Genomic DNA, 16,425 nt, shown 5'->3' with positions numbered 1-16,425 from the left:
CGCTTGCCGCCGTCCCCGACCCCTGGCTCGCACCACTACCGCCCTCCTTGACCCGCGCCGTCCACGGCCCGCCCCGCAGGAGGTCAGATCTGGCCGAGCTACGCCTTGCCAGCCGCCGTCCCCGACTTCAGCAGGCACATCCACCGCGCCACCGCCCGCCACGAGCAGGATCCGGCCAGGGCCGAGCTGGATCTCGCCGCCGCGGCTACAACGGGGCACACCACCACCCAGCAGCCCACCAAGCGTCGCCAACAGCCCCCGCCGTCGCCGGCGTCCCGGCCGTCAACGTCGCGCCGTCGCGCCCTGCCCAGCGCGAAGGGTGAGATGGCCCGCCGCCGCCGCCGCCGGCCGGTCGAGGGAATCGCCCCCCCCCCCCCCCCCCCCCCTCTCGTAGGAGCGGGTCGGGCGAGGGGATAAGGTCGACACGTTCAGGAGCAATATCAGATCGAAAAGGATGATAGGATTTTTTTTTCCTGTTCCCTGCCGGAGAACCGCGTGCTGTGAATTTCCTAGATTGGATCAATGACCTAAGGCTTCTAGTCTAGGGCCTGAGTGAGATCATTTGAGGGTATTGGGTTGATCCATGATCCTGATAGGACAACCACCCTAACCATACAACCAAACGTCACTTTTCCCTTGGTAGGAAATGTATGCACACCCCTTTTCTTGAAGGCATGTACGTGCAATTGGGTCGAGAGAAGAGTACAGTACATCTGAGTCCGACTCTTTCTGCCGGACTCCGCCGCCCAAGTAGCCTTTTTTCCTCCGGCAGTGTAGATTCTTCTACGGCCCACCGGCCGGGCCGGTCATCTCTTTCTGATGCATTATTGGGAGGCTGGTTGCTTCAACATCCCAGATCGATCATGTTTATCCCTTTCAGCTCGTACTGTCACACGTCCAAGGCATCATCAAGGAAAGAGCACCTGGGCAAGAGCTTCCAAGCTCTCAACAGTTTGAACTTTTTTTAGGTTACCAGTTTGATCCTTTTTTCACTTGTAGTGCACGCACATTTTTTGCCGTCGTGTGAACTTACACATTCCGTGGCCTGTCAGAGGGCAAAACAGAGAGGCAGTGTTTATAAAGCTCTATTTTGGCAAAATAAATAAATAAATAAATAACGAGCGCTTGCTTGAGGCTGCTAGAAGGTACGATAAGACCCATTGTATTTCTAGAATGGAGCTCTAAGATGGAAGGAGCAAAACGTTTGTCTCCGTCAAGGGAGGCATGGCCAGGCTCCCTGATTGAGCTTCATCTCCAGGGTTAGGAAAGGTGGAGCCAACCGCCGCCAGTTTAGTTGGTGCTCTTGTCACCTCGGCTTACAAGTCAAGTCACAAGAGGGAGGTCGGCCGGCCGCACAACACGTGTCGATACCCCATCCGTCCATGCTAATGAACTCCGCCTGTGCTTAGGTGGATGTTTACCTTTGCCGATTACCTTGTTTGCCATTATAACTACTCCAACACTACAAGCTGGTACAAAAGTTAATTTTTTTTCTTCTGACATTGAAATTTAATCCCCTTTTAATAGAAGAATTATCTGTTCCGAATTTACGCGGCAACTACTATCGTATTTCTATATAGAGCTGTACTCATTTCTCATACTAGTGTGTCAGATCCAAAAAATATTGGTTAGTTGGCACTGTTATAATCTGGAGCGGATGTGGCACATGAAGAACCCATGCAATCAAGGATCCAGTCTTGGTTAATAACTAGGAGTGGTAAAAGATTACATATGCAACAAATACTATGCACCTAGACCTAGTAATTTTTTTATCACACATGTGCTCATCCCAAGATCTTCTCAAGAGGAAATCTTTACAAATCCGCGCTTTACTCAACCAGTTGCATTAGCCTGATGCATATGCCAAGAAGAAAACGACTGACTGAAAGGTACCTCCTCATAGAGATAAATTATGTCTTTATTTGTCCTCTTTGCAACAATATTCTTGGTGCATTGTTCATTGCCCTAAACGTCTCGTCCTTGCGTCAATGTGTTCGCTTTCGACCGCATTTCCGTGCAACAAATGCCTATGGTACGTGCTGCCATTGGGCGCAGGCAACCAAATTTGATAGGATACAGCGCACAGGGGTCACTTTTAAGTTTGGCGAGGTGTCCTGCAGTCGGCCTGCAGAGTCCGTCTAACACATGAGGTCCAAGTTTTCCAACGTGTCAAGGCTCTAGAAGATATTTTAAGCATAAGGGCCGCTTCTTAATTTGGTGTGCTCCTGTGATATACTGCCTAATCTATTTATTTAAAGGTACTTTTTTCCTAGTAATTCGATGATATTTCGTCGTTTCATCTCAATAAGATCATTCTCAACAAATCGTTCCGTCACGTGAAAATATCGGCGAACAGATATGGTTTGAAAAAGCCACAGCAGCGTCGGAGGAAACCTCAGTCAGAAAGCATTCCAAAGAACCATGAACAATCTTTCGAAACCCCAACATATCCAAGATAAAGCTTATAATTGGACACTTCGTGTGGAGTAAGTGAGTAACTAATCTAAAAGTATCAGGGTTTGGTAGCTAAAAAGCAGACACTCGCCGAAAACTTTACTGACCTTCTAGCTTGGATCACTCACACATATCGCGATCTAGGCGTGCAATCAGGTCAAGCCAAGGATATTTCGTGTGGGACAAAGTCAAATCTGATATGCTAGACACAAGTGTGTTGTCTTGTTGCTTGTATTTGTGCCCATCCTTAACCATTTCAACCAGATGGCGCACGCATGGGCTTTGTGCCTTATCTCCAGGGCAACCATGGGTTGGTGTATGTATACACATGATGAGACAACACATTATTAAATTTGAACTTTTGCAGTCGATCAGATCAGCTTGTTCTTTCCAGCATGGTGTGGTTTGGCTTGATCTTCCTGCCCAAGATGTCACATGATATATATAAAAATTCTAATTTCAGCATATGCATGAGGAACTATAATACATGGGAGTAGCCACAACAACACTGATGATAATAGGGGCTCAATGGAACACATTTTGTAGTGAATAAGCAATGGCGAATCGAGCCGACACAACATATATTTAGAGGGTTTATTATCTTTCCGCGCAAACTTGAAGCCCTTGTCAGGGGGCGAAATAATCCGGTGGCATCTTGGAATTCGACCCGATATTGATCTAGCTCCTTGGTTTCTCCAAATAAGTGTAGTGCATGATTTGATTCATCTCAATCAGAGAGTGCTAACCAGCTAGTTCAAATCATTCATGCTGACTACACAGTTTTGAGTAAGTTTGATGTCACAAGAATTACAGACGTGGCATGGACACCTCAGAGTAATTAGTAGCTGTGTCAATGCCTGTCTTCTACTTTATTACGGTTGGGTGATGATGTGGTGTTAAGATAACTTCTACGACCTTTTCTTGCTAGCCATCAATCATCAGCTTACCAAAATGATAAAATAGAGCTTGATTAACCTTGGAGCAAGCCAGCTAAGTAGTAAGTGATTGGTTAGCTACTTTACTCATTTGCTTAATTTGCTTGCAGAGAAGACTTTTCCTTGTGTTAAGATGGGAAAGAAACAACTCATGCTCACTTAACAGTTAACACCACCAAATAACAGTGAACATATTAACAAATATTTTAACCCTGTTCATCCCAAGAAATATCTAAGAGCCTGATGCCCATCAAGTGACTGTTGTTCACAGTGCCTCAGGCAAACTGGCCCCTCTTTCAGGGACTGAGATCTAAATCTACCATACTTATGTCACGAGTTACCACTACTTACTTACTACTCATAGTGCAATTAGGCAGGCAAGCCGTACTAATACATGACAGGAGCTGTTTCACTGTCTCCTACTGTATTTATTTTTATGCAGCTGCTCTGCTCCTCCCCTGCATCTGGATCCTCATGTCAAGGCAGATGAAACAATAAATGATACGCTACAAAATAACAGATTTAGATTCTCCTCGGGAGCCATTAATCAAAAACGATTGTGTACTTGTGTAGATCTCCAGGACAAGATCTTGTCACAGAGACAGTCCATTGCAAAACAAGATCCCTCGGTTGATTGCAAAAGAGGATCTTCAGCTGATTTGCCAAAGGAGACCAAGTGGGCAGACCACAGATATGGAATTGAATTTTATCCAACTTACAACTAGACAAATGACAAACTCTGAAACTCACTTCAAGTTTCCATTTTAGCATTTTTACTGCACATGACCAAGATTTGGGTATCTGTGTATAAATATGGTTTGCTCTTGAGGTGGGCCCACTTTACCATTTCTCCACAGGACAAGATCTTCCTGCAGGAAGTACAGACAGAGTACAGCTTGTTTGTCAATGGAAGCTAGTGTAAACAAGATATAGCATAATCTTTTAGATAATGACACAGCACATATATATTACTAATCCATCTCCCTTGCTCCCTCTCTCTTAGTTTATTCACTGTTCTCATGCATGCAAAATACAAAGCCTCATCGAAGTGCTACAATCTCTCTGTCGCTGATGTACCTCTCACTCTCACTCCATCTCCACCAGAAGATCGATCTACCCAAAAAAAGAGGAAGCTCCTTACTAAGTTACTAGCCAGCTAATACCCCCAACCTCCTAAGAACAACATGTACATGGTCGCGGCGCGACACGCGTCGCGACATGGCGGCACGAAGCTTCGGCTGAGGTCCCGTTTGGAAGGCAGGAATTTTTTTCGACCGTCAGGAACTGAACTGGTTCCTTTCCTGTGGAATTCTTGTGTTTTGGACTGAGGTTTCATGGATCAGGCTTGTAGCTCCTCCTTCTCGACCTGCAGCCTGATCTCCCTGTTGAACCTGGTGATGAAGTCCTCCACCCTCCGGTTGAGCTCCTCGTCGGAGAGCCGCGCGTAGTACTCGCTCTCCTCCTCCTCTGCGGCGGTGGGCTGGCGCCGGCCCTCCGTGGCCGTGCGCCGGAGCTTCTCGTCCCTCACGACGACCACGCTCTTGTCCTCCACCACGGGGTCGGGCACGGCGGCCACGAGCGCGTGCGAGTGGGACCTGCTCCGCCGCCTCCTCGCCGCCCTCTCCTCCCTCGCCAGGCTCCTGCTCGCCGTCAGCCTCGCTTTCACCATCACACCGTCGTCGTCACCCTCACGGGTGGGGTAAGCGTAGGACGGCGTGCCGGACATGGCCATCTTCGGCCGAACATCTTCTTCGCCTCGTACAACCAATGCGTGTGCATGGCTGTCCACGGCCGTGTCGCCATGGAGGAGGATGTCCCTCGCGACAACCAACGGTTGGTCCTCGACGACGACCACAGGCAGCAGCGGCTCGTCGCTGGAGACGCTAACCATTGGCACCGCCGCTGCGTCGCCGTTGTAGTTGGAGACGACGAAGGGGCGGTCGTCGACGTCCGGGGAAGCGGAAGCGGAGGAGCCGAAGAAGAGCATGCCGGAGTCGGCGGCGATGACGACGATGATGGAGTTGGACATGAGGAACCAGAAGGTGGTGTCCCGGAAGAGCGTGGCCGGCGGCACGCGGAGGACGGAGACGTAGAGCACCGGCAGCGCCATCACCAGGATGGTGATGGACACCTTGGTCATCATCTGCTGCTGCCTGCTGATCTCTCTCTCCGGCGGAGCCTGCATGTTCACCAGCGGCAGCATGTGTTTGCAGTGTACGCTTTGGGCTTTCTAGCTTCCTTGCTATGCTATGGCTTATTTGAGTTTGAGCTCGTGGTTTCTGTGGACTTGTGGTGTGAATGAGATGTCCTTTTATAGGGGGAGAGAGAGAGAGAGAGTAAATGCATGCTAATTGTTGTGTTGTCTCTAAAAAATATTGTTGTTGTGTAGGTGTAGGTTTGTGGTTGTATGTGAGTGAGAATGATTGGTGTGTCTAGAGAGAGGGAGTGCATGCATGGGAGGGGGAGTGTGAGCATCACTAGTAGTACTACTAGTAGTAGCTCTCCAATAATCATGTGTCTGGCTGGATGGATGGAGATGGGGTAAAGAAAGGCATGGTGGTTTTGCATGCCTGATTAGAGAGGGCAAGCTAGGTGCTGGCTGGATGATGGTGCTGCATTTGATCTTGATATTTTGGGGTGCAATTTGCTAGAGAGGGAGGGGGACACTGTAGATGAGAGCAAATGGGCATTGTAGCACATGTTGGCCGGCAGTGCAGGACAACCAATGATATGGTGAGAAAACCATGCACGTATGGCTGTGCGTTTTGGAAAAGCAAAGTTAAGAGCATACTTTCTTATATCTACACCGCACACCCTACCTAGCTATATATACCAAGATAGGATCAAAACCATGGTGCTCATCCGTATAAACCACTGCCTTGTTGTGGCTATTGAACCATGCATGCTTGTGAAAATTGATTGTCAATTTATTATTTGTTTCTTTCGCCGTATAACATTATTGAGTGAGCTTTCGAAAAAAAAAACATGTTCATCAATCTTCCATGTTTTCTTTTTCGAAAATGGCTTGCTTTATGTACTCTATAAATATAACACACCACATGATAGCCTCTTTTGAGAGTGTATCATATACTATATAGTACAACCATATGCAAGCACGGTTAAAAAACTTGTACAATTTATCACATGGGGTTAGGGCACACCAGAACTTGTGCAATTTAAACCTATTCTTACTTGAAGGGATCAAAAAACATGCCATGAGGAGAAGAAAAAAAATAACAAAAGACCAAATGTGTAGCCCGTCGAACAAGCTCCTAGCAAAATTACTTTTTTGATGCACCAATATAACACCGAAGATTAACATGACTATTGTTATTTCAAGAACAGTCTAGTTAAGCTCATGTAGTCATGTTATTAAGTATAGAAGGACCTTGAAAAAAGAAATCATTAGACACTCCTCCTCCCCTCCCCCCTCTGCCATGAGAGGTGATTAGGGCGAGCATCCATTCCCCACCATCCACTGCCGCCGCCGTTGAGCCCATGCATTCCCTCTCCTCTCCCAGCCAATGCCGCTCCGTGATAGGTGGGCAACCCCGGTGCCTTGATGTCAGCCTATAGATAGATTAGGGTTATGTGGTGGTGCGTCCTTGGTGGTGGTGGCGACGCAAAACTGGTGAATAAGTTTTCCTTAAGCTTTCACATCTCGACGGTGTCATCTAGGCCAGTGTTGATGGCTTGGTGGCGTAGATTCCTACTATCCTTTCTTGACGGTTAGGCTAGGATTTGCAAGGTATGTCATCGCGGAGGCGATGGCGGCTTTCCTCTGCAGTTTGGTCCTTTGGCCACATCTTCATCACATTAGTGCGTCCTCGGGTTCCGGCATGAGGCCGGTGATAAAAAATGATCCATGTTGAATTTACGGCTCTTCCGGTTGTGACGGCATCTTCTCCAGGGCGCTGGATCGGCTGGACCGTGGCCTTGATAACTTCCGGTCCGCGATCAACGATGGTGGTTGGCTCCGGCATGGAGCGACATACGGCGACACACCATCTGCTGCACTGACTCGACACGTCACAAACCCAGACATGATGATATTTTTTTCCGAAAAGGTTGCAAAGTATCAACTGTACAAAAATAAATAAATAAATTTAAAATTAGGATGCGATGGTTAGTAAAAGGCCATGACCTTTTATGGACAAATCTAAACCCATGTTAACTCCTTTACGTAGTTACAAGAAGTGGCTGAAAAGACCTAAGTTTGCGTTGTCAGAATGATTGCAGGCCGAGCAAACAAGACAAAAACAAATCATTTTGGACCATAATTAGTCACAAATGCAAATATATTGTATATGCAATTGATATCACATCAATAATCAAATCATCCCCTAATTCCTTTGTTCTCATTATGTTACTCATTATGTACTAGTATGTCCTGAAGCTTTCCCATCAATAATTGGGCCGGGAAATATCAAAACTAATGTGCACCATGGCCACACGTGTCACTCTTCCTAGCTTCCTAGGCCTTCTGTTGCCTACCAACTTGTACTGCGTTGGGTCTCTCGATCATCCTGTCCATTGATGCAGATGGGACAATTTTGATCGACTTGCATAAATCCAATTAATAGTGCTTATGCGTTCTTCAATGTATGTGATGTTAACCGCGCAGCAGGCGTAGTCAACAATTGTCAAATCATTCACAAAATGTATGTGATGTTATATGGCTACACGTGTTGTTGATTAATACGTACTTCACCGCGTCAGAACCCAAGACCTCTTAGCACAAATGAGAGTACTTCACCACTGCGCCAGCCCGTCCTTCACATATTGTTGATCAATAACAATATGTACTTAAATTCTTATATCCTTTTAATGAGGTACATGCAGTCCTCATGCATGATTTACGCTATGATTGCAGTTTTCTTTTTACGAAATCCACGAAAATGAAGAAGCTGAGAGCAATACCATCATGTGGCTACCTAGTTTTCCTTTAGAAAAAGGCCGATTAAGAATAGGACAATTGCCCAGTAAATTACAGAAAACCGAGGGAAAGCAGTCACGACGCACCCCAAAGCACGAGGCACCAACGGCCGGTCTAGCTACCCACATGCAGTCCACACACATTGCCGAGAGGAAGAGCATCGACAAGGTTGCCCGCAAGAGTCATCGTCGTCACTTCTCCGTGAGCAAGCGATTTTGACTTCGCTGCATCGAACCATCCACATGGTAGCCACCAAAATAACCGCATGAGGTTCATGCTGGCCTATGCCAAAAAAGAAAACCCGGCCACGCACACCTGGATGCTATGGTGGAGGAAGAAGAAGAGCTCCACGGTGACCCCCAAAGCGGATAGCGACCGGCGGCGCCACGTCTTCAAAGCTCACATAGCCAGGGCCCGAAAAGCGTTGCTAGCCTGCCGAAACGCCCAACTCTAGTGTGGCAATGGTGCTACCTCCACGCAAGGGCCCAACCTTGCCGCCTATAAATGCCTACGAGCCGAATCCAGTCGAAACAGACAAATATGATGTCCCACCGCCGCCGCAAGCATCAAAGGCCGACACATAACCAAGTCGCGAGGGAGGGCCCCCCACCACCCCGCTCCCAAGTCGTTCGAAGGATTCGTTGGACCGAAGCCCGTGAGCTCACCAACGATGCTACTGCGGTCATTGCCTGGGAAGCCCCGACACTGCATAACAAAAGGGAATGAGCTCCATCCACCATAAGAACATGTCATCGCACAAGGAGAAAGCCCCACCGCCGCCATCCGCCCTGTGGGAGCCTCCTCCAATGACGGCGAGGGAATGAAGGGGGGCGAGGGGCGGCTTGGTGGCACTCGATCTAGGGCTCGGGAGGGGAGGCAAGATTTTCCTTTTATGAGTTTATACTTGAACAAATGTTCCTAAGGAGGGAACAATCAAATTAGCCATGTTATGATTTGTCTCCTCGGAATTCGCGCTCAGCCTCAACTAGTACCGGCTCACTCCGTTACGTGTACGTACGTACGCCAATATATATAAGAGTTGACACAGGACGTGTCCGAGTACTCAAGTGCATATATATATACGTGGTAGCTACAAGAGCTTCGCTTGATTGGCTTTGCTGGTAATCATGGAGGCCAGGTGGCAGCAAGTAGGTAGAGATATTTAGGTCAAAGCCAAGCTTTGCAATCAGCAAGCCACGAGATCTAACAGTGCGTGGCCTGCTTGCTTTGTTTGACATGCATATGCTATGGCACTGTGGAAGTTTCCGGAATCTTCTTTACTGATATGCTCGCCCTTCTCGTGACCCGTCTGTCTTACAAAACTAATCAATTATGCGTTTCGCTAACAGTGTATGCTCACAAAAATGTCAAAGGCCAGAGGCCATGTATCAGTTCTGCATAGGCGCTTACTGCTAAGAGTTTTATCGGTTAAGAAACTGGTTAGCGTTAGGCGGGAATTCAAGCCTGTCAATTAAGTGTTTTCTCTGTAAAGAAATATAAGTTCGTCTAGATCACTAAAAAGGAGTAACTACTAAATCAGATTTACCGCAACGTATTTTATCATATTATATTTCAGGTTGTAGTTTTTTTTATAGAAACATTTCAGGTTGCATGTGAGAGTAGGATTAGGTGGGACTAACCAGCCCATCCCACTTAATCTGTTTATTGGGCTCCCATTGGACAAGCAGAGAAATTAAGTAGGCTAGCCCTATTAAGAGCATGGTTAATAGCCAATTGCTGGCTATATGAAGTTGCCATGGTATATATAATCAACACTTGTAGTTTCTTTTTTGCGGGGATCAACACTTATAGTTAGTCTCATACAACAAAGTTAGTTATAAGGTTGGCTATAAGAGTACTTTTTTTTCACCTTCTCTTTATCTCTTTCCTCATATTTATTGCATCTGCCTAGGAATACACATATAGTTAGGCCCTTGCATGAGAGCCCACTTCCCTCACTTTTTCATGTCTCTTTCCTCCACATAGATAAAATTGACATGTAAGCGGACTATAAGCCTCCTATTGTACTTACTCTAACCCAGCGGGAACCCACTTTCCCAAATTACCATCCCCTTGCACCCCCGATACATTTCTCTCGTGAGGTCAGAGGAGGTGCCACCGCGTAGGCTTATTACCATCGCCGCCGCCCGATTGACGCAGGCGCCACGATGTCCCGGGGATTCGCGCTCACTCTACCTGTCGTGGCGCCTTGCAGCGGTCATGATGGCCATGCAGCCGCTGGTCAACGCTAGCTTCTACTTCAAGAAGATGCTCATAATGGTCGGCTCCAGGAAGGCCAAGAAGGCGTGTAGAGAAGCCAGCTCACCAGCGAGGTCGTGGTGAACCATTGGACGGTCACCGCATTCTTGCCGCAGTGGTACGAGGACGCGAATGTGGGCTCGAGGAAGGACACCATAAGAGCATCTCCAGCCGTCCGGCCCTCCAGGGGCATGAAATAGCGCCTCTTGGGGGGCAACCGGCGATAAAATAGGTGTGTGTGTGGGGGGGGGGGGGGTGGCTCGGGTTCCCAGCCGACCCCCCAAGTTCGCCCCCAGTCGCCGATTTCGGCCCAGTTTCGGCGCAAATTGGCCCAAATGCGGCCCACATTCGGCGTGTTTCGGCACAAATTAAAAAAACATTTTTTATCACATAGTTAATCAAAAAAGTCAATACAAATCAAATAGTTCAACGAATCAAACTCATAATTCAAACACAAATAAAAACTCATACTGCATCACACGTCGAACTAGGTGTTGCCCTTGAGCCTTCATAGGTGCTCCACCAGATCGTGCTGCAGTTCTTGATGCACCTATGGGTCTCGGATCTCCTGACGCATATTGAGGAAGGCAGCCCAGGTTGCCGGTAGCTGGTGATCAACTTGGGCAAGAGTACCCTGCCTGTAATATGGTTTAATGCCAAACACTAGCTCTTCCTGCTCGCTCTCAATGATCATGTTGTGCAAAATGACACAACAAGTCATGACTTCCCACATTTAATCTTTCGACCAGGTCAGAGCGGGGTACCGGACAACAGCAAATCGAGATTGGAGCACACCAAATGCCCGCTTGACATCCTTCTTGCAAGCCTCTTGACTAGACCTGGCCATGGGCAGCCCGGCCCGGACGACCCGACCCGACCCGGCCCGAAAATCCCGGGCCGGGCTGAGCCCGAGTGTGACGTCGGGCCGGGCTCGGGCCTGCACAAAACACATTTTTAGCCGTAGTCAGGCCGGGCCGACCGGCCGTCTCAGGCTCGGGCCGGGCTCGGGCCTGAGTTTTTAGCACCGGGCTTTTTCTGGCCCAGCCCGAAGCCCGGCCCGACCCAAGATATGCCCAGGTATACTCCTGACACTTGGCAAAGTAGGAGTTCTTGCCTCCTGGCACAGGGTTTGAGATAGTCTTCACAAATGCGGACCATCTCGGATAGATGCCATCTGCTAGGTAGTATCAGCGAAGTAGTCGACGTAGAGCAAGCAATAGCCCTCCAAACGATGCCTCTGCTTGCTCTTCTGGCGGCCCAGTGCCGAGCCACCTCGCCGCGGCTTTGCATTGCTCGCGAACAAGCCGGCCAGAGCCGCGAGGACCATGAGGTGCTCTTCGTCCTAGGCGCCGGCCTCGGCTTCCTCCTCCAGCAGCGCCGCGAACGCCTCCTCGTCGTCCGAGTCCATCGCCGAACAAACAAACCACCGAACACCTCGCGGTCGTGGTAGGCGCGCAGCCGCCGGTACCCCCGCCTGCGTGGCCGGAGCGCCGAAAAGCTCGCCCAGGAGCGGAATGGAGGATGCCGCGGTGAACCCTCTCTTTCCAGCGGGGAAATGGCCTTCCTAGCGGCGGTGGGCAGGTGGGCGTCGCCTGGATCGACATGGCGGAGGAAAGGGGTAGCGCGCATGGGGCAAATCTGGACGTGGGAAAATCCTTTTTTGCCTGACAGTGGTGGCCCATGCGCCGTTTTTCCTTCCGCCGGAGCCCCCAAGCGCCCCCAGTGCGCTGGGTTCGGCCTGGGATCGCCGGGCCAAAAAATGGGCCAAAGCGGCGGAATTCGGCGTCCTGAGGGGGCGACTGGGTTTTTTTCTGCGCCGGCGTAAAAAAACGCGTCCTGAGGGGGCTGTTGGGGGCGCGAGTGGAGATGCTCTAACGAGCACGAGACAGGTGTGCATGTGCCAGTTCAACCCCACGGCGCTTGCACTGTGGTACGGAGGCAAGCTCATGGCCAGCGGGCAAATCAACACCAAGCAGCTGTTCCAGGTCCTCATGATCATGGGAAGGGTCGGACTTGGTGCAAGGCGGTGACGCAGTCTAGTCCATCCTCAGTCCGAGGGAACCTTGATTCTGCTGTTTACCGTGCTGCAGTTTAATCGTTTAGGAAGTGGGATCCCACTTGTTAGATAATAACGAGAAATAAACGAGACAGAGAGACACGGAGATTTTTACATGGAAACCCTTGCGGGAGAAAACCCCGGACGCACGAAGGCGCAATTACTATGAGGAGGAGTATTACAAGCACGAGACGACAGACAGTCTTAGGTGCGACTACATGGGGTATATATGAGGGCAATACATGAGAGTCATTGGAGGACAAGTAAACGAGTTGTACTCGTACGCGTCAACGTCAACGCAAAGGCCCACACCAGTTGTACTACGTCTAGTCCAACACGGTATAATTTGGATCACAATTTAACAATCTCCACCTTGATCCAAATTCCCTCCAATAGTCGAAGAAAGTAAATAACTCCATCCAAATAAGCATAAACACCTTGTGCGTCAAAGTCCATAAGACTAGTGAGAAATACCAACTAAGCCTGAGCAAAGCTCAAACTTATTGGTCGGAACTGGCTTTGTCATCATATCAGCAGGATTATCATGAGTACTTATCTTGCATACCTTCAAATCGCCTTCAGCAACAACATCTCGAATATAATGAAATCTGACACCAATGTGCTTTGTCCTCTCATGATACATTGGATTCTTTGTAAGATATATGGCACTTTGACTGCCAGAAAATATGGTAGGGCAAGATGAATCTCCACAAAGCTCAGTATACAAACCTCTCAACCAGATAGCTTCTTTGCATGCCTCAGAAATAGCCATATACTCGGCATCAGTAGTGGAACAAGCCACAATAGACTGCAAAGTTGCTCTCCAACTCACAGCACAACCACCAATGGTGAAAACATAACCTGTGAGTGATCTTCTCTTATCCAAATCACCAGCAAAATCAGAATCACCAAAACCAACAAGTCCATCTCTAGTTTTCCCAAACTGTAAATAAGCATTAGAAGTACCTCACAGGTATCTGAAAATCCACTGAACTGCTCTCCAATGCTCTTTTCCAGGATTAGCCATGTATCTACTGACAACACTCAATGCATAAGATAAATCCGGACGAGAACAAACCATGGCATACATAAGTGAACCAACTGCACTCGAATAGGGAACTCTAGACATGTACTCAATATCTGCATCTGACTTAGGACATAAGGCTGATGATAACTTAAAGTGTGCAGCTAACGGAGTACTTACTGGCTTGGCATTATGCATATTAAAACGACGAAGAACTTTATCAATATATCCCTTCTGACTAAGATACACTTTTCCAGATGGTCTATCTCTGGATATTTCCATGCCAAGAATTTTCTTTGCTGCACCCAAACCCTTCATCTCAAATTCATTACCCAATTGCTTCTTTAGTTCATTAATCTCTGACATACTCTTTGCAGCAATAAGCATATCATCAACATAAAGGAGCAAATAAATAGTTGAACCTTTGACAGTTTTCAAATAAACACAACTATCATAATTAGACCTTTTGAAACCTTGAGAGAGCATAAAGGTGTGAAATCTCTTGTACCACTGTCTAGGGGATTGCTTCAATCCATAAAGAGATTTCTTTAACTTACAGACAAGCTTTTCTTTTCCAGGAATAACAAAACCTTCAGGTTGTTCCATATAAATATCCTCTTCTAATTCTCCATGTAAAAATGCAGTTTTAACATCCAATTGTTCAAGCTCAAAATCATGCATGGCAACAATACTGAGTAAAGTGTGAATAGAGCTATGCTTCACAACAGGAGAAAAGACTTCGTTATAGTCAATACCTGGAATCTGACTGTAACCTTTAGCAACTAACCTTGCTTTATATCTTGTCTCATCATTAGGAGAAACACCTTCTTTCCTCTTGAAAACCCACTTGCAACGAATAGGTTTCTTCTCTCTAGGCAATTTTACTAAATCCCAAGTGCCATTCTTTTCAAGTGATTCCATCTCATCATGCATAGCGGTCATCCACTTATTACTATCACCAGAAATAATAGCCTCGGTATATGAAGAAGGCTCAGCATTACCTTCAATTTCTTCTGCAATAGATAAAGCAAAAGAAACAATATTGCACTCTTCAATTAACCTGTCAGGTTTATTAATACCCCGCCTAACTCTGTCACGTGCAAGATTCCAACTGGGTGGAACAATAGGCTGATTTCGAGTGGGAGTGACATGTTCATTATCAACGACGGGATCATCATGTGCATCAACAATTTCCTTACCAGATGTATCACCTGAATCAATAACATGCTCCACCTGAACAGTAGGCTCCTGAACAATAGGCTGCTGTTCACTTTCAACGGGAACATTAGTAGATGAAACATCATGTAACATAGCAGATTCATTAAAGATAACATTTCTGCTAATAACAACCTTCTGGGTTTCAGGATTCCACAATTTAAAACCTTTAACACCAGACTTATAACCAAGAAAGATGCACTTAACAGCCCTAGGCTCCAATTTTCCATTATCAACATGAGCATAAGCAGTGCAACCAAAAACTCTCAATTGTGAATAATCAGCAGGTGAACCAGACCATACCTCAATTGGAGTTTTCTTATTAAGAGCAATAGATGGTGAATGGTTAATGAGATAACAAGCAGTGGAAGCAGCCTCAGCCCAAAAACGCCTATGCAAACCTGCATTGGACAACATGCAATGGGCTCTGGAAATAATGGTCATGTTCATACGCTCAGCAACACCGTTTTGTTGAGGAGTATAAGGAACGGTGTAATGTCTGACAATGCCTTCAGACTTGCAATAATTCTTAAATTGCTTAGAACAGAATTCCATACCATTATCAGTGCGAAGTATTTTTACCTTATTTTCAGTTTGTCTCTCAATCATAATCTTCCACTCCTTAAAAGCTGAGAATGCTTCATATTTATGCTTCAAGAAATAAGGCCAAACTTTTCTCAAATAATCATCAATAATAGTCAGCATGTAACTAGCACCACCTAGTGACTTCTTGCGAGATGGTCCCCATAAATCAGAATGGACATAATCAAGAATACCTTCAGTTGTATGAGTCGAAGTGTTGAACTTCACCCTCTTATGCTTGCCGAAGATACAATGCTCACAAAATTTCAATTTACCAGGTTCATATCCATCAAGAAGACCTCTCTTATTTAACTCTGCCAAACCAAGTTCACTCATATGTCCAAGACGCATATGCCAAAGGTTAGCAGCATCGCAATCAGAATTCTTTGAAATAACTGGAGTAGCGTTACCAGAAATGGTAGAACCTCGAAGGTAATAAAGACCATTGGTCGAACTCAAATCACCTTTCATCACAATAAGGGAGCCTTGGTGACCTTCAAAACACTATCTCCACCTGAATACTTGTACCCCTTTGCATCAAGGGCACTAACAGAGATAAGATTTCTCTTCATCTTCGGAATATACCGAACATCTGTCAAAGTTCTGATTATGCCATCAAACATCTTGATTCGAATAGAACCTATGCGTTCAATCTTGCATGGTGAATTATCAAAACCCAAAACGGAACTAGCAGCAGTAGTGGAATCAAAAGTAGAAAACCAATCTCTATGTGGACACATATGAAAAGTGCATGCGGTGTCAAGTACCCACTCATCATTGGTCTCAGCACATCCAGCAATAACGACAAGAGCATCATCGGAACTATCATCACGAGCAATGTTAGCAGAATTTTCACCTTGTTTGTTACCTTTCCTCTTTTCTTTATTCTGCAACTTGAAACACTCAGAGATGTCATGCCCGTCTCTCTTGCAGTACCTGCAATACTTCTTGTCTCTAGATTGCG

At 46.9% G+C, this 16,425-nt stretch overlaps 1 protein-coding gene across 1 annotated transcript; it reads right to left on the bottom strand.

The window, feature by feature from the left end:
• Window positions 1-4,355: 4,355 nt before the first annotated feature.
• LOC109769441 (uncharacterized) lies at window positions 4,356-5,794 on the bottom strand. Its single transcript, XM_020328187.4, has one exon. It carries the CDS (start codon window positions 5,590-5,592, stop codon window positions 4,729-4,731), a length of 864 nt encoding a protein of 287 aa, XP_020183776.1. The 5' UTR covers window positions 5,593-5,794; the 3' UTR covers window positions 4,356-4,728.
• Between the last annotated feature and the right edge of the window lie 10,631 nt (window positions 5,795-16,425).

The sequence above is a fragment of the Aegilops tauschii genome, chromosome 5 (genome assembly GCF_002575655.3).
Source record: "Aegilops tauschii subsp. strangulata cultivar AL8/78 chromosome 5, Aet v6.0, whole genome shotgun sequence".
Lineage (NCBI taxonomy): Eukaryota > Viridiplantae > Streptophyta > Magnoliopsida > Poales > Poaceae > Aegilops > Aegilops tauschii.
This window is presented reverse-complemented; position numbering and strand designations above follow the sequence as displayed.